This window comes from Bos indicus, chromosome 6 (assembly GCF_029378745.1).
Source record: "Bos indicus isolate NIAB-ARS_2022 breed Sahiwal x Tharparkar chromosome 6, NIAB-ARS_B.indTharparkar_mat_pri_1.0, whole genome shotgun sequence".
Taxonomy (NCBI): Eukaryota; Metazoa; Chordata; class Mammalia; order Artiodactyla; family Bovidae; genus Bos; species Bos indicus.
Window position 1 is genome coordinate 89,168,106 of NC_091765.1, and position 23,886 is coordinate 89,191,991.

The window sequence follows — 23,886 nt, forward strand, 5'->3', positions numbered from 1 at the left end:
TGTAGCTAAGTGGCAGGGCAAAAATTCAAACCTGGTCCCCAAGCCCTCTTGTTGAATCACGACATTGTACTGTCCTGATTATAAGGCAGTAATGAATTTGTGCATTTAGTTGAATTTCATACAAAATCTGATGCCATTTTATCTATGGCCCTGTTAACTTGTGTTGTGCAATTTAGGGAAAAGTCACATTCTTGAATGCCTGTAGTTTGAGAAGAATATTTGTTATATTTGCAAAATGGGATGAGTTTGCAAGTTTCATCCCCCTCCCCTTTTTCCACCCAAAGAAGGTCTGTGTCCTTGAACATAAAACGCAAATAATCCCTGTGCTGTTAATTATTAGCAAGTCATCCTATTTGGAATGTAAGGAAATAAAGTAACCGATGTACTGGCAACAGATTACTAGTTAACAGGCCTTGCTAGAGAAGACTATAAAAGAATTTCAGTTCAGTTTTCAATATTCTGCCCCAATCATCACCACGGAGGACAAAATAACTAGCAAGCATGAAGTGGGTGGTATCATTCTTTTTACTTTTTCTACTAAATTTTAGCGATTCCAGAACAATGCATAAAAATGCATATGGAATAGGTAAGATATTTTGTGTTTTTCTTTTGTCTTTTTTCTACATGAAAATTCTTAAATCTGTATTTATTCATTTGCTTTGAATTATTTATCATATTGCTCCACATAGAGGATACATATTTCATTGGTGAATAGCTTAAAATGAATGATAAATTTATATCTTTATAAGAGTACAAGAGTTTTACAAAATCATGGCAGTGTTTAACATTATCTGTGACTAGTTCAATAGTGTTAAAACACTGGAAGATATAAAATTCGAATTTTAGTGTTAAGTCTACAATAAATTATTCTGCTTAACTCTATTTCTAAGCTTCTTTGTTTTCCCAAGTACAAAATTAAGATATTTGGATAGATGATTCCTAATGTCTTCTCAGTTCTAAAATTGTATAGTTCTAACTGAGACACAAACATTATATCTAGCAATGATGCCTTTCCTGACTGCAGTTGAAAACACCATTTTTCATGAAATTTATCTTGCTTTCCAGATTCCATATTGGATTCTTCCCCATGTTCTTCAGGGACAAATTTAGTTGGCCTGTAAGTTTTGCTTGTATAAATGCACTTTAAATATGTACAACAATGAAAATTTAATTTAGATAATTGAATAAAATTGGACAGCTCTATGAGTTTTTAAAAATGTAAAAGCAAACAAGACAATGTTAAGAAAAATTATTTATGTTGAATATCAAATTGATATTGAAAAAGTTGAATGGTTGACCCATGCCTTAGATATTAATCTCAACCTCTAGATTCCTTGTAGATCTATGGGACAAACAAAATCAGATTTTAGAACTTGAAGAGTAATGTCTGATTGATGGTAACTCTATACGAATTCAAGAATTTTTCTCATCAATACCAATAGGATGATAGTATCATATTTTCTAATCTGAATACTGCTTAATCCTAGTAACAGAGAGTAGAAGGTGAAATGTTCTATTTTTGGTTATTTGTAGAAGGTATGTTGTTCTCTTGAATGCTGTCTTTCTGTTCCATACTTCTGAAGTTTCTAATAATGATTTTAAAAGCATGTGGTATGGATATCGATTGCACACAGAAACTTGTGATAGTAATGCTTTGGGTTAATCCATGATCAGATCTTGATCACCCTGGGAGTAGACTCAGGCAAAGGTCTACTGACTAATTCTCTGCTTAAACACACACACACACACACACACACACACAACAACAAACTAAAAAGAATATAGATACGTTCAAGTATGGATACATTGCAGTGGGTGGATGACCACGAAAGGAGGAACCATTCTTAGGGGAAATCCACTTATTTTCTTTGTTAACAGATATATGTGTATTCCTGGGGGAAAGGGACAAGAAGAAGATGGACATTTCTTCTGGATGGCTAAAATTTACATACATTTTAAGCAAAAGTCATCCCCTAAGCAGATTACAATGTAGCAGAAAACAAAAAACCCAAAAACTAACCTTGAGAAAGAGAATGATAGAAGTCTGTTTCTTAAGCATTCATATATATTTTTGTTTTAGAGCTACCATATTTTTTGCCCAGTCTGTTCAAGGAGCCACTTACGAGGAAGTAAGTCAAATGGTGAAAGATGTATTGACTATAATAGAGAAACCCACTGGCAGTAAGCAACCTGCTGGGTGTTTAGAGAACCAGGTGAGTGGATAGCAATAATTTTTTAAAAAATTATTGTGATATTTGACTAAAACTCAGCATGCAAAAGAGAAGATGCAGGGACTGTTTAAGAAATAAATACATTGAATTATTTGAAAACCTGTTTTATGAGAGGAGGTTTAATTCTGATTCACTGGAGAGAGCAGAGGAGAAAACAATGGATGTCTATTGTAAAGAGATGCTATAAGCATGGGGACTAAGAGCTAAGGTTCTGAAATCAGAGTATCTGGGCGACTGTGCGCATATTACTAAACTTCTTTGAGTTTAGTTTCTTTATCTATAAAATGAGTGATAATAATAGCTTCCATTTCTGGATTGTCATGGAGACTGATATGATGAGTAGTAGGAGTTAATTTTTATTAAGCAAACAATGTGACAGCCATTCTTCTTGGGAATGTTATGTACCTATTGATAGTCAAAATATTTTGTGACATGGAGCATAGCTTTGATGAATCAGAATGAATGTTCAGTGAGCCAAGAGATTTTGGGTAGGCCTTGTGGGCAGAGTATCAGCTTTGCTTGCAAATGCTAATTTATTAAATATTTGCCATAATCCTAGGGGGCAGATGGAAGTCTTCCATTTGGGGAAGCCGAAGCACAGAGAGGTTAGGTAATTTTCTTAAAGGCAACTCACAACCAGAATTTAACATCCTCAGTGGCTTCGTTATATTAGACTCTACACTGTAGCAAATGTGAGGAGCATAGCACAGATTAAGGTTGCCAGATTCAACAAATAAACAACAACAAAAAAATAGGAAGCCCTCTTAAAATTGAATTTCAGATTAACAATGACCACTTTTTTAGAATAGAATAACCTAATGTAGAAGATCAATAAATGACAGTTATTATTGGTTATTATTATCTCAATATAGAAAATAACTAAGAACTTTAAAATAATTAGAGCTACCAATTATGAAACAAAATGCCCAGAGAATCCTCTGTCATGATGGGGCTAATGAAGTAGCCAAAACATGATGCATCTACATTATTATAAAGGAGATGCCCTTTTAAAGATATAAAGTATTTATAACTCTGAAATTGATGACTTAATAAAAGTCCCTGATTGGCATCTCTATTTTTGACTTGACCTGATAGTCTAAAAATGTATGTAAAATAAGCAAAATGCATGTTATATCACAGCTTTACATCCGATGAGATATCCAAGGTGATGTGATGTGATTACATCTTGGATGTGACTTAGTGAAAAGTCACTAAGAATAGTGACTTATCATTGTAAACCTGAAGACATAATTTTTATGTAAATTGGGAAATGGAAGTCTTAGTTACGATTTCTAGGATTCTCTAAATATTAGTAGTTTTAAAAGCTAAATAAAAAATGTCCCTAATTGAGTGAAACACACATAATTCTCAGAGGCATTCATCAGGCTATTGGTGTCATCAACTGATTTTGGTAAACTTAAGGCAACAAAGAAGGATTTTAAACATTTAAAATGTACATTTTAATTTTTTTTTTTTTTTTTTACACTGTGGGTCTTGTGGGACCTTAATTACCCAACCAGAGGTCAAACCCTGGCCACAGCAGTGAAAGCGCCGAGTCCTAAAGCACTGGGCTACCAGGGAATTCACTAAAACATTTTAGCTAAATGTATAATTAGACCCATTAAAAGTATTTGAGGCTATTCTTATTCCATTTCAAATTATTATTTTGATTTTTGTCTGAAAATAATCTCCAACTTTTAGATCAGTGTCTTATCACATGAATATCAGATGGAGTATCTATGTCCTGCTTTTAAGACAAAATAATTTTGTCATGTGTATTACTCAAGGTTGGCAACTAAATTCCATTTTCCAAACACAGCAAAGAAAATTATCCCATCAGGATGAAACTAAATATATTGGAATTTGTAGGGGGAAATTATTTTCCTAATCCACAGTTCTGATTCTAGATATTAGAAGACTTTTCATGTATTTTGCAGCATTTTTAGGTAAAGTTAGTTGTCTTTCATTACAAATAAATCTTCTAGGTATCTGCCTTTCTGGAAGAAATTTGCCGTGAAAAGGAAATTCCTGAAAAGTATGGGCTTTCAGACTGCTGCAGCCGAACTGGAGAGGAAAGACATGACTGTTTCTTGGCACACAAAAAGGCTGCTCCAGCTTCCATTCCACCCTTTCCAGTTCTGGAACCTGTCACAAGTTGTAAATCGTACAAGGAAAATAGAGAGCTGTTCATAAACAGGTAAGACCCCAGAAAGAGTGCAGTGCCAAGCAGAATCTAGAAATTCTGCAATTTGTGAATGTAGTCTAATGCATGGAGAAAAAAATGTTTTGTGTGGCATCTTCTGAACTCTTTCCCTGTGAAATTAAGTGAGCAATGTTAAATGTAACTTTGTCTCCACAACAGGTAAATAGATAGGGTAGACCACACAGGAGACCCACCAGCTGTTAGTCTCAGACACACCTTGTTTTTCCTAATTTTAGCTTGCCCAAGAATAATATTTAGCTTGTCCAATGTTTCTATGGCACAAATGACTCCTTCTAGAGCCAAACATTTGGTATTTTGTGTTCATCAAATTGCTTGGAAAAAAAAAATTAGCCATCCAGGAATGTTTAAGATACATAAGCATGTCTAGCATTTATTGAGCATTTAGTATGTTTTAGGGACGTGTGTAATTAAAAGACGCTTACTCCTTGGAAGGAAAGTTATGACCAACCTAGATAGCATATTGAAAAGCAGAGACATTATTTTGCCAACAAAGGTCCGTCTAGTCAAGGCTATGGTTTTTCCAGTGGTCATGTATAGATGTGAAAGTTGGACTGTAAAGAAAGCTGAGCGCCAAAGAAGTGATACTTTTGAACTGTGGTGTTGGAGAAGACTCTTGAGAGTCCCTTGGACTGCAAGGAGATCCAACCAATCCATTCTAGAGGAGATCAGTCCTGGGTGTTCTTTGGAAGGACTGATGCTAAAGCTGAAACCTCAATACATTTTTGGCCACCTCATGTGAAGAGTTGACTCATTGGAAAAGATTCTGATGCTGGGAGGAATTGGGGGCAGGAGGAGAAGGGGACGACAGAGCATGAGATGGCTGGATGGCATCACCGACTCGATGGACATGAGTTTGGGTGAACTCTGGGAGTTGCTGATGGACAGGGAGGCCTGGCGTGCTGCAATTCATGGGGTCGAAAAGAGTCCGACATGACTGAGTGACTGAACTGAACTGAACTGAACTGAGGGACGTGTGTGCTTGGCACATATGATCATATTGATGCTCACAAACAGCCTATCAATTCTCCTTGTCCTCTTCCTCTTGATTTCTTTCCTTCTTCTTATTTGCAGATGAGGAGATTGAAGCTTAGACAATTAAGGCAATTGTATGAGGGCATACAGCTAGTACATTCCCAAGAAAGTATTTGAGTCCAGGTTCTCTGTTGGGGAAGCCTGTGTCTAATTCTTAATCACTTCTATCTTCCCTGGTAGTGCCTAATCCAGAGAAATATAGAACCTGCCCTTAGAACATCTCTGCTACAGTGATTGCCAGGGTGGATAATCCCATTTTGCACTGATAAGAAAAAAATACTTTACCTTTCTTCTTTATTTAGTGAAAGTCTGGCCTTTCTGATTCTGGAAACATGTCTGAGTAGACTTTTTGAAAAGGATACTTTAATAAGAGTCACAGTCAGTGGTTCTTCCTGGTTTGTTCTCATAATAGAATGTAGGATTGGCTGTCAGATTTTTCTTTTTCTTGGAGCATCTTTATTTATTTTTATTGGAGGATAATTGCTTTACAATATTATGGTAGTCTCTGCTGTACATCAATGTATAGCAATCATAATTTTATATATATATATATATATATATATATATATATATATATATCCTCCCCCTGGAAGATCTTTAGTGAGGAAAATTTTGACAGCAAGTGGAAAAAATGACGATTTTCCTAATCTTTAAACAATTCCAGAGTCCAGTTCCAAGCAATAGCAGTCCTATTTTAATGTGTTTGTAAATCTTACTGCTCCTTTTCATTTCAGATACATCTATGAAATAGCAAGAAGGCACCCTGTCCTGTATGCACCAACAATTCTTTCTGTGGCTACTCAATACAATAAAATTATTCCACATTGCTGCAAAGCTGAAAATGCCACTGAATGCTTCGAAACAAAGGTATTATATTTGTAGGGATATCGGAACCAATAACTTCAATCTGATTATGACTGACTAAAGCAAAAAAAAGTTAGAAATATGCTCTGTGTATAGAGTATCATTTCCAGAATAGGATATATTTCAGTAGTCTGCTATTCTTTGGGCTAAAAACCTGGGTTTGCTGGGGTTTTTTTAATTCATTCTTTTATCCATCCATTCATTCAGACAATGATTATTTTATTATTAAGGAAGTAATTTTGGTGGATAAAGACAGAGGTAGAAGTGATAACATAAATGAAGGAGAGGAGTAGAAGGTGAAAGAAGATAGGGCAGGAGGAAGAGGAGAAAACGAGCAGGAAAAGAGGGAAAAAAGTGAAAGAGAAGTAGGATAAATGCTTTATATTTGTTATTTCTTTTAAACCTTAGAATAAATTTGAAGTAGAAGTGTTACTGTCATTTAACAAACAAGGAAATTTAAATTTAGAGATGTGAATAGATTTCTTAGGTTTGGAGAGCTAGAATAACATCCACAATTCATTACTTGTTGCTTAAAGTCACCAGCTCGATGGACATGAGTTTGAGCAAGCTCTGGGAGTTGGTGATGGACAGGGAAGCCTGTCATGCTGCAGTCCATGGAGTCACAAAGAGTCAGACATGACTGAGTGACTGAACTGAACTGAATTAAAAGTCCTATAATAAAAATTTCCTAAGGACAGTGACTATTCCTAGAATGTCAGGCTGTGATGCAATCTCACTTTTTGTGACTGAGCAGCCACTTAAGAAATTATCAGGCTTCAATTTGTTCAAAATTACAGTTGTTTATTCATTCTCAAGTATGAAAATTGCAGTGTTTTTGTTTCAAGTTACTTTTAATAAATCTGTATGGCATAGATATATATAAACCCATCTAAAAGAAAAAAGCATGAATAAAGTTTTGTAAAAATAGTTATAATTTATAAATATTAAAAAATATTTTAAATATTTTAAATAAATAAATAATTTAAAAATGCTTATAATTTTTAGCAAAGAGTTTTTGTAGAGTTTTATGTTTTATCTGTGAGCTTTCCTGGTGGCTGGCTCAGTGATAAAGAATCCGTCTGCTAATGCAGGAGACCTGGGTTTGACCCTTGGGTTGGGAAGATCCCCTGGAGAAGGAAATGGTAACCCACTCAAGTATTCTTGCCTGGGAAATCCCATGGACAGAGGAGCCTGACAGGCTACAGTCCGTGTGGTCACAAAGAGTCATACATGACTTAGTGACTAAACAACAACAATAAATACGTTAGCTGTACCTGTTGTTTTTCTAATTATTAGAGTCTAACAGGGAAAATGCATTCTTTCTTGACACTTTTTTTTGTTTGTTTGTTTTTCTGTCTAGGTAACATCAATTACAAAAGAATTAAGAGAAAGCAGTTTGTTAAATCAGCATATATGTGCAGTAATGGGAAAATTTGGACCCCGGACCTTCCGAGCCATGTAAGTTTGAGCTCTATCTAGAAGATATCTGTAAAACTTCCATTTTGTAATTTGAGTCCACTTTTCTTGTTAATACTGTTGTAGAGAATGAAGTTTCCATTGATGAGAGCTACTGTGGGCTTCCCTTGTAGCTCAGCTGGTAAAGAATCCGTCTGCAATGTGGGAGACGTGGGTTCAATCCCTGGGTTGAGTAGATCTCCTGGAAAAGGGAAAGGCTACCCACTCCAGTATTCTGGCCTGGAGAATTCCATGGTCTGTATGGTCCATGTGGTTGCAGAGTCGGACACGACTGAGCGACTTTCACTTTCACTTTTCACTGTGATTAGAATCATGAAATCTTAGGAATGGGGAGAACAGATCAGTCTGCTATTTAAAACTTTCTAAAGTCTAGACGAGATAATGCTTAGAGAAGGCTTCAGAGATTTATGCTACTTACCTGTTCTTCTAGATACTCAAGTTCTGGACTTCAACTTATTTATACCTCCTAGTTATAATTATTTTCCTGCATTCTCTACAAAGTAGATTAGCCTTCTCTAAGTATCATTTAAAATTTCTGGCTTAACAAAACATTTTTTATATTAATTCTGCTTCTACTCTGCTATAAAAGTCCATTATGCCAATTGGTGCTCTTCATAAATATTCACTTGAAGCAATAATATAAAAATCTACTGTCCAGAGGAAAACAAAACTGCCATTTCTGAAGAACTGGCGTGTATTTTCCTAACTGATGAAAGCATATGTTAATAACTCACTGAAGTCTGTTTTCTTGTCCCAGCTGCTAAAAAAGCTCAGAGGCAAATTGGGAGTTTTTCAATTGACTGTTATACTTAGCCTATTTGCCCTCTCTTTCTTCTCTTGACTGCATTTATGTATGTATCTGTGTATCTATCTATCTAGTTTATCACTTATGTATCTAATTTATCTCATTTATCTATTTTTTGTTGTTAGAATGAGAGGAATATTAAAAAAACAAAACCCAAACAACTGAATCATGTAGTTCAACCTCTTCATTTTCAGACATGAGTAACCAAAGTCCGGTCAGATTAAAGCAGTTTACCCAAGACCACATTACTGGTCATCAGAACCAAGTTTTTCTAGGTCCTTGTCATGATTTATTTCCATCACATCTGCTTGTCTGCTATGTCAGTAATCTCTAATTGTCTGAATCCTCACAACTGAGACTTTGAGGTCAAATATGGGAATCAGAGAAGGAAACGGCAACCCACTCCAGTGTTCTTGCCTGGAGAATCCCAAGGATGGGGGAGCCTGGTGGGCTGCCGTCTATGGGGTTGCACAGAGTCGGACACGACTGAAGCGACTTAGCAGACTTAGCAGCATGGAAATCAGAATTATCAGTGATTTAGCGCGGCACTAGCCAGCATGGCAACCACGAGCCACAGGAAGCACCAAGCACTTGGAATGTGGCTAGTGTAAAGGAGGAATTGTGCTCTAAGTGTAAAGCCAGATTTCAAAGACTCAGTATGAAAAAGAAAATGTGCGATATCTCATTAATAGGCTTACTGTTATAAACAACAAGGACCCACTGTATAACATAGGAAACTATATTCAATATCTTGTAATAACCTATAATGGAAAAGAATCTGCAAAAGAATATATATATATAAAACATATAAAAATGAGTCACTCTGCAGTTAGCACACCTGAAACTAACACACTGTAAATTAACTATATTTCAATAAAAAGTAGTTAAAAATAAATTTTAACCTTGATTGAAGTATTATTTTTTATATATTGTGCTAAAAAACATTATTACAGCAAATTTAACCTGTTCCTTTTTACTTTTTAGTATGGTTGCTAGGAAATTTTAAATTATATAACTGGTTCAAAGTGCTCTTCAGTTTTAAACTGAAGCATTTCTAGTATAGAAAAACAGCTGGCCTGCTAATTGAAGAGTACCAAGTATATGCATGTAAAGTATATTTATTTGCTTGTTTGTTAAATGACACATTTAAAAATATTGTACTTGGTAAAAACAAAGTTTTAAGTCATGGATTTAGTTCCAAGACTGATTGATTCTTCTTGGAGGAGGTCAGATTATGCTTTAACTACCCTTCAACTCTATTAGAAACTTAAAGATTAATTCATGACCTACTTTATTTAAATTTACCTTGGTAAAACAATGTAAGTTAACATATTAATCTTTAAATTCCAAAACCAAAAATGGAATAAAAACCAAAGGAAAAAATATTATTATAATGATATTATTTATCATTTGACATCCATAAGTGATTAAAGTTAAATATTCTCAGTTAAAAAAGAAAGTCTGTTGACTAGTAGCAGCAACAATACCAGTTACTCTAGGGTGCAGTGGTCTCAACTAAATAGCTCTTAAAATTTACATAAAATATGCAGAAGGAATAAGAATTTTTATTTCTGGCTTCCTTTGTGGGTCATACTATATGTCTTGGCATAATGACACATCTGAGTGTTTAGTTGGCTTTGCTTTCTTGTTCCTGTTTATTCACACATATGCACCCTCCCCATATTCTCAGGAGTGTTTTTTTTTTCCTCCCAAGTAAAAAAATTATTACTGTTCTCAAAGAATTTGCCACTTCTTAATTATTTTTCCTTTTCAGTTTTTTCCCACCTTTTCACAACAAGGATCCCAAATACTCAGCATCAGGATCCAACAACAAAGAGATAAATATTGTTGCAAATCACAGAAAAGGTTTTAGGAAAAGATGCATTAGTTCCATACCATTTATAGGGCCAGATCACAGTTTATAGAGTCACTGCCTTGAAAGACTGGGGTAGAATTGATAAGATGTGTAACACTTCCCCTTTTCTTTATAAACAGGAACATTTCGGCCTTTTCTCCTTGGAGTGCAACTAGATGAACACTCTTCTATGCATGTTATTTCATCTTGGTAGATAGCCATGATTGATTTCTAATTCTTTTTTTCCCCTAGAACTGTTACTAAAGTGAGTCAAAAGTTTCCCAAAGCTAATTTTACTGAAATTCAGAAACTGGTCATGGATGTGGCCCACATACATGAGGAATGCTGCAAAGGAAACGTGCTGGAGTGTCTGCAGGATGGGGTGAAGAGTTTTGCCTCCTATAAAAGATATCTCCACTCTCCTTTCTTTCTCTTGCTCTCATTCTAAATGGGAGAAGGCTGTTGTGAGTTGGTCATAGGTGCGGTAACTAGCTCACAGTGAACAACCGTCTTTGCTGACTTTGTTTTTTACTTCAAGCATAGGCTCCTCTTGCTAGACCATTCATTTTTACTTTGAAAGGAGATGGTAACCTCTTGGGAACCCCCCACATAGAACTGAGGGCGGGCAGACTCTTTACTGTTAATATATTTGTTTTTCCATCCATTTGTACTTTCAATTGACAGTATATATTGAATACTTTCCATGTGCTAGCCACTGTTGGGATCACCTATTAGGAAGACACAAGCTGACTTCAAGGAATTTACTGTCTAATAGGATAGATAAGACATGTGACCTCGTTGGGATTAGGGACTGTCTTTGGTTGGCTGTTATTTCTGTAGGCCACCAGCACAATGCCTGGCACATGGAAGGCACTCTATATTATATTCATAGAGCTATTACATGAATACAACAAAATAATATAAGAAACATACAACAACACAAAATACTGTTTTACAAAGTAAAAAGCTAGCCATCAAGGAGAGGTGTGAATAGCGGGCTCTAAGGTAATCAAAACCCAGAAACAAATACACCCAAAACAGAACCTCAAGCAGGCCATAGTCAGTTGAGCTTTAAGCAGTGTGGCATTGATCTATTTTGGGCCACCCTGGGCTTCTTAGGTGTTGTGCACTAGGCCTGTCTGTCTCCAAATTTCTCCCTCTCTGGTTCCCTGTGATACACCTTCTTCTTTAAGGAGGCTTAAAATCATTGTTCCTAGATATTTAGATGGCTTGAAACCAGAGCTGGAATGTGGTTTCTAGAAGGTTGAAAGTGAGGGTAAAATGCTCATTTCAACCAGTCCAATGGCAGTTTGTCTGAGATAGACTTTGAAGTCAGCAAAAAGCCAAGGCTGCTGGGGAGACCTGAGGGTGACTCTGAGCCCAGGCAAAGAATCTTGGTGTCGGGAGTTGGGGAAAGTGAACTGGGGATGCTGCCGCCAAGGCAGTTTTCCTATCTCATTTATTTTTCCTTTTAGAAGCACTTACCTTCATATTAAGAATGGTAATAAGAACAATTTTCTCTTTGTATCAGTTTTAGTTGACAATTTTACTAAGTGGTATGGTCATTTCCTAAAGTTTAGTTTTTTCAGTTTTTGGATTGTATAACCATCCTTTTCCTTTAAGGTGGAAAAAATAATTTAAGTATGGTATATTAGTTGGATTTTAACAGCTGAATAATGGGTTCTAATTGTTCCTGGTAAGAATGCACAGAATTTTCAGAGGGACATGTAAGCTCAGCTTCTTTCTTGGTCACTTACATGCCTTGAACATTTCATTGTCTATAGACTGCCCTCTGGAGGTCATAATGGATTACTGCAGATTGTTTTGCTAAAAATGAATCTTTTGCTCTCCATGATATGCCATCAATAACAAATGTTTAGTAGCACATTTCAATACTAATAGAAAGATAAGCATCAACATGCACGTCATTAATTTTGAGGCATACATTTGTCTTTTGTTTTTAAAAACTTGCTATGAGGGTAAAATAGATTTAGCTGCACATATGAAAAGAAGAATTGAACAAACAAGGTTAGGTGGAAAGACGTGAAGAGAGATAGAAGGGAGAAAGCCCTACCATAAAAGGGGAGACAAAGCAAATGTCTTTTTCCTTCCATCTTTCCTTCCTGGGATTGGCCTTAAGATCCTGAATTAAAGAGTAAATTTTTAAAACTTAGACTTGTTTTTCTATTACAGGAAAGAGTTATGTCCTACATATGTTCCCAACAAGATATTCTGTCAAGACAAATAGCAGAGTGCTGCAAGTTGCCCACCACACTTGAACTTGGTCATTGCATAATTCATGCAGAAAATGATGACAAACCTGAAGGCTTATCTCCAAATGTAAATAGGTTTTTAGGAGACAGAGATTTCAACCAACTTTCTTCAAGGGATAAAGATCTCTCCATGGCAAGGTAACACACTCTGTAAATGTTGTGTTCACACAAGTAAGAATTATGATGTGACTGACAGCTTTGTGTTGTTGAAATGGTTTCTGAACTCAGTATGTGAGGATGATTCTAGAATGTTCTAAGCCAAAATATAATTAGGCAGATAACAAGGGAATAAAGAATGGGATTTCTTAAACTGATGAGACTTTCACCCTTGCTGTTGCTCACTGGCTTGCTTATGAGGATGCATTTTGTTTTGTATCAATTTCTCTGGAATCAGAAGCATTATCATCCTTGTATGGATTGCTCATATAAAGATATAAAGATGGTTTTCCGAGTAGGTTATAGATATTTTTATAATAAGAAGGGCTCATAATTAAAAATGTGCTTTTTCACTGTGCATGTTTTAAAAACTTTTCCCTCAAGTATAACTTAATAGATAGTGCTAGATAGAAGGGCCTTTATAGTAGCAGTTTATTTGCTATTTATTGAATATATGTTTTATTTTTTTAAGAAAATAAAAATGCATTTAAAGATATTTGCAGTATGGCACTAATAACTGTAATTTACAGGATATGTTCTCATTCTATTTGCCTTTAAGGGGAACGAGCAGCTAAGTTAGTACATTTTCCTTTATTGTACAGTGTGTATCAATGGACAGTGTTACAGAAGGGACTGTGCAGCTCTTAGGACATTATACTTAATGATCTCCAAAGGTCTTTCTAAATTTAAGAGTCTACTTTTAATGTGGTAATGAAAATAATGGTGCAATTTTCTTTTTAATAATCCCAGAGGATGTTACTCTATTGTTGCCTTAAAATTAGACAGGCACACATTGTTTGCACCGCTAAATTAAATTATACAAACAAGAACAAAGTCTAGATTTCAGAAACTCAGGGACAATATTATTGGAGGCACAACTAATATGACCTATTTCTACAATCTGGGAATACAATCAGTAAATTCAAGAATTCTCTTTAAATTTACCCGTTCATACATTCTGAAGCTGTTCATTTAATAGAAGCAATTCTTCAATTGGAAAGGTTCTTCGCAGTAGAAATTTTCTCAGCCAAGAATGATCTTTCCTCAAACATTCTGTGTGGCTTCCTTCAACTAGGTTTTTCTTTGGAAAGAGCTGCTCATAGAGACTTTTCTTGACCACACACTCTAAATTGTCACCCTTTTCTGTCTTCTTTTATTTCTCTTCATTAATTTAGCACTACTTAAATTAGATGACCTATTGCTTATTTGTTTCTGTCTCCCTATAATGCATGCTTTTTAGAGGCCGGGCATTTTATCTTATACATTATTGAAACCTTCTTGCTTAAAGAAAATGCTTGCACAGAGATGGCAATGGAAAAATATTTGTTGGATGGATACATTTAAAGTCCATAAGTGAAAAGCCAAAGCGAATGATGCAAAAGAAAGCAAAATACCATTTTAGAACAATTGGAGGGGTCATAATTTTCATTAATAATTTTGCCATGCATATAGTTGAAATCATATTTGACTTCTAGCTTTATTTATTTCAGTGTTAACTCCTGCATGCCATATAGCAGAGGAATAATTTGTCTCTTAATTCCAATAACTTGTTTTTTCACACATATTTCAGATTTACATATGAATATTCAAGAAGACACACTAAGCTTGCTGTTCCAATAATTCTAAGGGTTGCTAAAGGATATCAGGAATTACTGGAGAAGTGTTCCCAGTCTGAAAACCCTTCTGAATGCCAGGATAAAGGGGTAAATTGCTCTAGTTTTTTTAAAGAAAATCTGAAAACCTAGATTGATATCATGTATTGAAAGTGCTGTTTGTTTGAAAATAGCTAGTAACTAATGAGTTGTTAGGTGGTTATAGCTATTAAATAGCTATCTAGCTAGTGATTAACTGGTAGTCAACAACTTTTGGCTTATTTTAGAAATACAAATGTTTTAACCAAAAGTTCTTTTATACACAGAATAAAAATAATATTCCTTTTGAATAGCTCCAGAAAGGCAAGAGTTTTGTATAGAAAGAATCATAATTTTTTAACCCAAGGATTGAGTTCCATCATACAATAACTTGTGGTTCACACAGTTTTAAAATTAAATCCCTAAAGTCCATTTGCTTTAATTCTCATAATTCATCTTTAATATTAAAAAAACTCCTCTAAACGTGATTTCTCTATGATTGGTATCATAATAGAATAAGATATTATTTGGCCAAATTTTACATATAAATTTGCTTGTACAGACAGAAAAAAATGTGTATAATAATGCTTGTATTTTCAGGAAGAAGAATTGGAGAAATATATCCAGGAGAGCCAAGCCCTGGCAAAGCGAAGCTGTGGTCTCTTTCAGAAATTAGGAGAATATTACTTACAAAATGCGTATGCTTTGTTTAAAGAATATTTTAAGTGATGTATGGGAAGATTCCCCTGGAGAAGGGAATGGCAGCCCACTACAGTATTCTTGCCTGGAGAATCTCATGGACAGAGGAGTCGGGTGGGCCGCAGTCCATAGCGTCACAGAGTCGGACATGACTGAGTGCCGAACACTTAAGTGATTTAAAATTAAGTGAGGGAAAGATTTATCTAAATTAACCACCCATGGCTATGCTAATTTCATCACCTAGTTGGACTGGTGTGCTCAGTCGCTCAGTCATGTCCGAGTTTTTGCGACCCCATGGACTGTAGCCCACCAGGCTCCACTGTCCAAAACCCCATTTCCTGTTCCAGCAGGTGGCCTTGCCCAGGCCCCTCTCTTAAGAAACAACAGATGGCCTGTAGAGATGGCCTCCAAAGTCTGGCTTTGGGTTGCCCAAACAATGTGGATTTTTGCAGTAAGGAGACCCCTTCTATCATAAAGTTAAAACACCAAAAGATCAAAGTTCATTTCAAGGAAACTTTTGAGGGTGGGAATAAAGTCAGCCTGCTGCCCAGTGTTAATTTTCCCATTTAATTTCCCAATTAATTTCCCAATTTTCTGTTGGTGTAACAGAAGTGTAGGGAGTGAGTGTCAGAGTGAATGCGTCCCCAGTACTGGCCCAGGCACCATGTGGATGAAATAAATGAGCTGAATTCATGCCTTCTGATGCCAGAAGGGGGTCTTTGAGAAGGAGTGGGGGTCCAGAAACAAGTGAAGGACTCAGCAAGATCTGGTGGGAAATGCTTCTTTCAGGTTTCTTGTTGCTTACACAAAGAAGGCTCCTCAGCTGACCTCGCCTGAGCTGATGGCCTTGACCAGGAAAATGGCGAACGCAGGAGCCATTTGTTGCCATCTCAGTGAGGACAAACAGCTGGCCTGTGGCGAGGGAGTGGTGAGTGTTCTGTTTGGCCCCATCCTGTTTCTGCTCTGTTGGACTCGAAATAGCCTTATGGTTCCCATTCGGGGGAAATGGTTAAGAACCAATGTGGAGATAGCTTTCCTGGACTTGCTTGATTAGTTGCGGTTGAAGGGGTGTAAGGACTCAGCTCTGAATGGCTGGCATGTGGTCAGGCTTCCTGTCCTTCTAGAATGGCAGTGAGTCTATTCAACAATTTCTGAGCAAGCTTTATGTACAGGGATGACCGAAAGACTGACACATCACTAGATTCATGATTTCACCAAATACCTAATGTTGAAAAAGCTTCAGGTTTGACAGATTCAGAATCTCTGTTTTATTTTTAGCCATATCAATGTTTTTGTCTTTTGTAGTTTAATTTTTATGGTGATGATAGTAGGGACAGTTTATCCCCCTTAACAGGGTACCAGGTATAGAACAGGGTAGTCCCACGTTCTGAATAATAAAATGACTTTCCAGTCTGTAAGGCCAATAACTTTTACTTTTTAACATCACTGGTGTCATACATATGATTACAAGTTTAATTTTTTCCATTATTTTTTCCCTTAAAGTCATAATTATGAATAAAATTGTGTATTTTTTCCCATTTTTCCTCTTTTGTATGATGAGGAGTTAATTGCTAGTAAGTCTTCATGTCCTGGAATTTTTTGGCAAAGGTTAGAAGTAAAAAGAAAATTTCCTGTAATTAAGCATTGTCATCTTTGTCATTTATGGAATCCCACATGTTAGGAGGATGCAGGGACAAGGGTGGTAGAATGCTTCAGGGGTATAGTTTCTGGGGGCCTTCTGCCTCCATTCCTGCCCCATTTCAGGACTCGTTAGTCTTGTCACACTGGGACAGCTGGTCATCTCACTAAGCTTGAGAATTTTCATCTGACGTCTGAGAACAGAAGTTGTCAAGGGCTGTCTTAAATGAGATAATCAGTATGACTCGCTCAGCACTAGCGTGATACATAGTATGCATACAAAATATGTTGGCCCTTATTACAAGTTATTATTAAGTGCTTAAGAAATATCTCTGGGGACTTCCCTGGTGGTCCAGTGGTTAAGTCCTCACCTTCCAATGCAGGGGGTATGGGTTCGATCCCTTGTTGAGGAGCTAAGATTCCACATGCTTCACAGTCGAAAAATCAAAACATAAAACAAAAATAATATTATCAAAAATTCAATAAAGATTTTAAAATTGGTCCATATAAAAACTTTTTTGAAATAATAAAAAAAGGTATCTCTGAAGTGTGGAAGGTAGGTGAATTCTACATGAAGAAAGCCTTAAGGACATGCACACACATGCACATAGGCCTTATTTCTTTTCAATTAGGACTATGAGCTTCCCTTGTGGCTCAGCTGGTAAAGAATCCGCCTGCAATGCGGGAGACCTGAGTTCAATCCCTGGGTTGGGAAGATCCCCTGGAGAAGAGAAAGGCTACCCACTCCAGTATTCTGGCCTGGAGAATTCCACGGACTGTATAGTCGATGGAGTCCCAAAGAGTCGGATATGACTGAGCGACTGACTCTTATGTATTAACTATGTGAAGAGGTTAGGTTTTGCTATTCTTACCTACAGAAAGAGATTCTCTGAATCCCAAAAGGAAAATGGAAAGTTCAACTAAATATACATGGAAAGGATAAGCCATGTAATGATTTCCTGGGTCAGAGCAGAGACTTTTCGCCTGTGGAAGTATGTATGTAACTGAAAACGTGTTTTCAGTAGCTGACACAAATAGCTGAAGGGTCTGTCTTCCATATCACGTGTGGAACATAGGTAACTAAAAGCTGAAGTTTATCCCAAACAAGTGGGTAAAGGTAAATATGGCAGCACATACGCTGATACAGACAACACGTTTTCCTGTAATGCTAATATTACTGGACATTAAGCATTACTGCAACAATTTTCCTGAATCAATGCTCTGGTTAATGCTCCATCTCTTTGCTTTCTCCTCTCTCACTCTCCTAACCAGGCTGACCTTATTATAGGACACTTATGCATCAGACATGAAGAGAACCCCATAAACCCTGGTGTTGACCAGTGCTGCACCTCTTCATACTCCAACAGGAGGCCATGCTTCAGCAGCTTGGTGGTGGATGAGACATACGTGCCTCCGCCATTCTCCGATGACAAGTTCATCTTCCATAAGGATCTATGCCAAGTTCAGGGTGTACCACTGCAGACAATGAAGCAACAGTAAGAAATAGTTATTTGCTATTATGGAGAAGACTGACAACACTAAATAGTGGTGGAGATTTCTACCTCACGCACCCAACACTCTTGGGCTCACCAGGAAAACGTTATCACTCCAAAGCACTTAAAGTGACTTTCAAAATAGTCTTATCTCAGTGTCTTCATAGCCTTTAGTCTAGAAAAATTCACTGGGGGCAGATGTTCCTGTTTGTAAAAAGAGTCTCCATTTTAACTATTGTTGTGATGCGTTTTGAGATTAAGAAAAAGGGGGCAATCTGTTTAGGGTTAATTAAGATATATCTTTATAGGAAGTCTTGGGTACTTGCAACACAAGCACTGAATAAGCGCCTTTGCATTTTTCCCACACTATTTGCTCCTTGAAGAAAATAACCATAATATTTGATTCAACCATGAAGTATGGGTGTTAGGAAATGGAATGCACACTTCAGTTCATCGTGGGATGCATTCTGTAATGATGATAGTAATGCAAAGTGGAATTCATTTCTCCCAATTTCCATGCATTTTAATACTCCCATGCTTTGTAAAAGGTCTCCCTTCATTTTGGAAAACCTGTTCTTCCCTTTTTTCTGTCACAATCTGAAGCATGTAAGAATGCTGCCTCCTCTGGCAAACTTCTCCCATTTCTTCAGTTAATGTGAATTCCAACATGACTATATTACTAAATATGTTGTTGTTCAGCTGCTCAGCTGTGTCTGACTCTGTGTGACCCCCCGGATTTCAGCACTAAATGTGTAGTACAGGCAATTAGGATGGGCAGTGTTCACGTCGGGGTGTGGTAACTGTGAACGGCAGGGGTTTGGAAGCTGGAGCCTTTGAGCATAGATAAGACATATTATAGAAGAGAGAACCAATCAGAAAGGATATTTTAGGCAAGTAAGAAGACTGTATTTCACTACATACAAGTACGGTGGAACTATGAAGTAGTGTTTCACCTATAATCTGCATAAATCCAGACCAGTGGAATATTTAGCATGATTCTAGCCTCAGTCATTCTAATAAATATTAGACAAAATATATGTGGTAAGTCTGGTGATAATTGATGGAATGAGGATGTAGAACAAGGATTGCTGGAGCTCTCAAAGTTCTCTACTAAGAAGTTTTTAGAAAAATACCATCGCAAAGCAGACTTCTCTTATATATTGTTTTGTTTTGAAACAGGTTTCTCATTAACCTTGTGAAGCAGAAGCCACAAATAACAGAGGAACAACTGGAGACGGTCGTTGCAGATTTCTCTGGCCTCCTGGAAAAGTGTTGCCAAAGCCAAGAGCAGGAAGTCTGCTTTACAGAAGAGGTAGGCGCAGCTCGTGTTTATACGCAAACACTCGGCATGGAATTTTCTGTAATGAAAAATGAAAAGAATATCTCACTAATGTATAATTTTAAAATAATGCCAGAAATATTTATATTTAATTTAGAAACAAATCGAAAGACTATAATGTTTAAAAATAGTCATCAGATCAGATCAGATCAGTCGCTCAGTTGTGTCCGACTCTTTGCGACCCCATGAATCGCAGCACGCCAGGCCTCCCTGTCTAACACCAACTCCCGGAGTTCACTCAGACTCATGTCCATCGAGTCAGTGATACCATCCAGCCATCTCATCCTCTGTCGTCCCCTTCTCCTCCTGCCCCCAATCCCTCCCAGCATCAGAGTCTTTTCCAATGAGTCAACTCTTCGCATGAGGTGGCCAAAGTACTGGAGTTTCAGCTTTAGCATCATTCCTTCCAAAGAAATCCCAGGGCTGATCTTCAGAATGGACTGGTTGGATCTATAGTTTTCCTAAATATTAGGAAGAAGTGCAATTTGGAATGTATAATGAGAGTTAGTAATTTTGATTTATTTCCTAGTGGAGAAAACCGTAAAGTGAATATATAATTAACTGATGATAATTTAGATGGCTTCTGGCCTAAAATTTATCAATTCAGCAAATGGATGAAAAGGATTTAGTTGAAAATTAATTGTGCAAACAGGATATTGGGGGAATATTTATAGAAAGTATATTGAATTCATTTAGGAGCAAGCCTTTGAATATTAACAGAGTAGTAATTAAGGATTATCTTAATATAATTATTTAGCAATTTTAGCTGGATTTACAAATTGGTTACACTTTGTAAGCCTCAAGTTTGTATTACTAAATACATTTGAATATAGCATCTGCTGCTGCTAAGTCACTTCAGTCGTGTCCGACTCTGTGCGACCCCATAGACGGCAGCCCACCAGGCTCCCCTGTCCCTGGGATTTTCCAGGCAAGAGTACTGGAGTGGGGTGCCATTGCCTTCTCTGGGAGTTTGGTATAGGAAATATAAGATCCACTGTTGATTGGAGTGGAGGATTTTTTCCACCTCTGGCTTCTGTTGTCCCAGTTTGTTTACATCAGAGTTGGATATCTTTATTTTAATCCATTTAATCTATAAACATGTGAATTTACCCCTAGCTAGTAGAGAGTTAACTGTGTCGTGACTAGCATAGTCATCTACTTTTTAATCTGATGAGTCTTTTTGATTGAGTTTACTTTTATTTTTTTCATTTTTTATTAGTAGTTGATGTACAGTATTATATAAGTTACAGGTATACAGTATGGTGATTCACAATTTTTTAAACGTTCTACTCCATTTATAGTATTGACTATATCCCCCGGGTTGTTCAATATATCATTGTAGCTTATTTTATAGCTAATACCTCTTACTCTCCTCCCTCCTTATCTCCCCTCCCTCCTTATCTCCCCTCCCCCTTTCCTCTCCCCACTCACTGGTAACCACTAATTTGTTCTCTATATCTGTGAACCTGCTTCTTTTTTGTTATAGTCACTAGTTTGTTGATTATTCTTTTCTATTTTTAATTTTCAGGGTCCAGCACTGATTTCAAAAACTCGTGCTGCTTTGGGAGTCTAAATTACTTCAGGTAACAAAAAGTTCAGAAAAGGCTAACTATAATGTTGATTCTCCCCAAATATTGATCCATAGCGAAATGCATCCTAAGAGCTAGCATTAAATACTTTCTTAAGTCAGTCAGTCAGTTCAGTCCCTCAGTCATGTCTGACTCTTTGCAACCCCATGGACTGCAGCACGCCAGGCCTCCCTGTCCATCACCAACTCCTGGAGTTTACTCAAAATTGTCTCTACTGAGTCGGTGATGCCATCCAACCATCTCATCCTCTGTCGTCCCCTTCTCCTCCAGCTTTCAATCTTTCCCAGCATCAGGGAAATTCAGTAAAAAAAAAAAAAAAAATGAAAAAGCCTGGAACACGATAATGTTCACAGTGTTAAACTGGTGATTTCAATAACTCAAAATTCTTTTAGGTTTTTTCACAGGCTTCAGAGAAAGCCATCAGGAGGCCTTCCTATCAGTATATCTGATACAGATCTGATATATGTACACATACACACACACATACACACACACACCTGATGCAAAATAATAAAACCAGTTACTGCACCTATTAAATTAATATTTATATAATATTTTTATCCTTGTTACAGGAGGAAGAGAAGAAAACAAGTCTTTATTTTTGTTTGGTGTGAATTTTTCCCTTTAATTCTAACTGATTTGTGCTTTTTGTGAATTAAAGAAATGATGAAGACTTTTATGTGAGATTTCCCTATCACAGAAATAAAATACCTTCAAATGTTTCCTTTTTCCTAGCCTGCTTATTTATGAAAACATGTAGATAATTTCTTTAAATCATTTTGTATACCATTGTCAGAAGCAGATTCTGGTCACAAAGCACTGAGTATTGGTCCCTGAAGGCGATTAAAGCTACTCAAGGATGGATTTATGACACTGAAGACTAAACTATATGATGAACTAAAACAAATGTTCCCAAGTAAAGCACTATTTGGTGCTTCCAGGGCATACTGTTCATTAAATACCACTTAAGTATTCTAGTTTAACATCTACTTTTTTCTTAATCTTGTTCAGTTCTCTATTCATAGACCTTTTAAAACAGAGTGTTTACTGTAGTTATTTTGATTGACAGTAACTGACACTGTCGCCAATTATTATTATTTCTTTTGATTCTTCAAGTATTTGTTGAACACTCACTGTATCTCAGGTCCTGTTCTGGGTGCAGTCACTGTCCTGCAGTTGCTCAAGAAAAGAAGGAAGCAATTAAGAGCAATGCAACAAGATTATGGCTATTATAGAGGCAGCAACATATTGTTGAGAGAATGAAAGAGTGGGTGAGACCAGTTGTGACTATGGAAAGTCACACTGGCAGAGACAAACATTTAAGTGTCTCAGAAGATGAATGGGTAAAGAAGAAGGCAAATACATGAAAAAGGAAAACATGAACTATGACAAACCATGATGAATGAATGTATAGACATGGAAGATCAAACAAGACATGCATACTATATAGAATTGAGTGGATTCTCATGGGTTTTACCACAAAGGGTTTGAACAAAGTCTTATGGGCACCAGGAGATGAACATAATATGTAAGCAGAGTAATTAGTTTTTAAGGAGATATCTCATGAGATATGGAGGATGGGGAGTTCAGTTCAGTTCAGTTCAGTTGCTCAGTCATGTCCGACTCTTTGCTACCCCACGGACTGCAGCATGCCAAACCGCCCTGTCCATCACCAACTCCTGGAGTTTACTCAAACTCATGTCCATTGAGTTGGTGATGCCATCCAACCATCTCATCCTCTGTCATCCCCTTCTCCTCTCGTCTTCAATCTTTCCCAGCATCAGGGTCTTTTCAAATGAGTCAGTTCTTTGCATCAGGTGGCCAAAGTATTGGAGTTGCAGCTTCAGCATCAGTCCTTCCAATGAACATTCAGGACTGGTCTCCTTTAGGATGGACTGGTTGGATCTCCTTGAAGTCCAAGGGACTCTCAAGAGTCTTCTCCAACACCACAGTTCAAAAGCATCAATTCTTCGGCACTCAGCTTTCTTTATAGTCCAACTCTCACATCCATACATGACCACAGGAAAAACCATAGCCTTGACTAGATGGACATTTTTTGGCAAAGTAATGTCTCTGCTTTTGAATATGCTGTCTAGGTTGGTCATAACTTTCCTTCCAAGGAGTAAACATCTTTTTATTTCATGGCTGCAGTCACCACCTGCAATGATTTTGGAGCCCCCGCAAAATAAAGTCTGCCACTGTTTCCACTGTTTCTCCATCTATTTGCCATGAAGTGATGGGACCAGAAGCCATGATCTTTGTTTTCTGAATGTGGAGCTTTAAGCCAACTTTTTCACTCTCCACTTTCACTTTCATCAAGAGGCTTTTTAGTCCCTCTTCACTTTCTGCCATAAGGGTGGTGTCATCTGCATATCTGAGGTTATTGATATTTCTCCCAGCAATCTTGATTCCAGCTTATGCTTCATCCAGCCCAGTGTATGGGGAGTAGGGGTATGTATTAGATTTGAATAGAAATCTAAAAGGTGTATTTATGTTTTGGCCTCTGCTGCTGGAGAAAACATTTGCTCAGAACAATAAAATGAGCTTTTGGTTCTAACTCAGTTGCTTTGTCCTTCACATT

At 36.9% G+C, this 23,886-nt stretch overlaps 1 protein-coding gene across 1 annotated transcript; it reads left to right on the forward strand.

Annotated features, from left to right (window-relative positions):
- The first annotated feature begins 501 nt into the window (after nucleotides 1–501).
- AFP (alpha fetoprotein) lies at nucleotides 502–21,300 on the forward strand. The gene is made up of 14 exons (XM_019962908.2): nucleotides 502–586; nucleotides 1,066–1,117; nucleotides 2,081–2,213; nucleotides 4,217–4,428; nucleotides 6,222–6,354; nucleotides 7,712–7,809; nucleotides 10,740–10,869; nucleotides 12,681–12,898; nucleotides 14,487–14,619; nucleotides 15,148–15,245; nucleotides 16,036–16,174; nucleotides 18,157–18,380; nucleotides 19,557–19,689; nucleotides 21,245–21,300. The coding sequence occupies exons 1-14, from the start codon at nucleotides 502–504 to the stop codon at nucleotides 21,287–21,289; spliced, it is 1,833 nt and encodes a 610-aa protein (XP_019818467.1). The 3' UTR covers nucleotides 21,290–21,300.
- The last annotated feature ends 2,586 nt before the right edge of the window (nucleotides 21,301–23,886 follow it).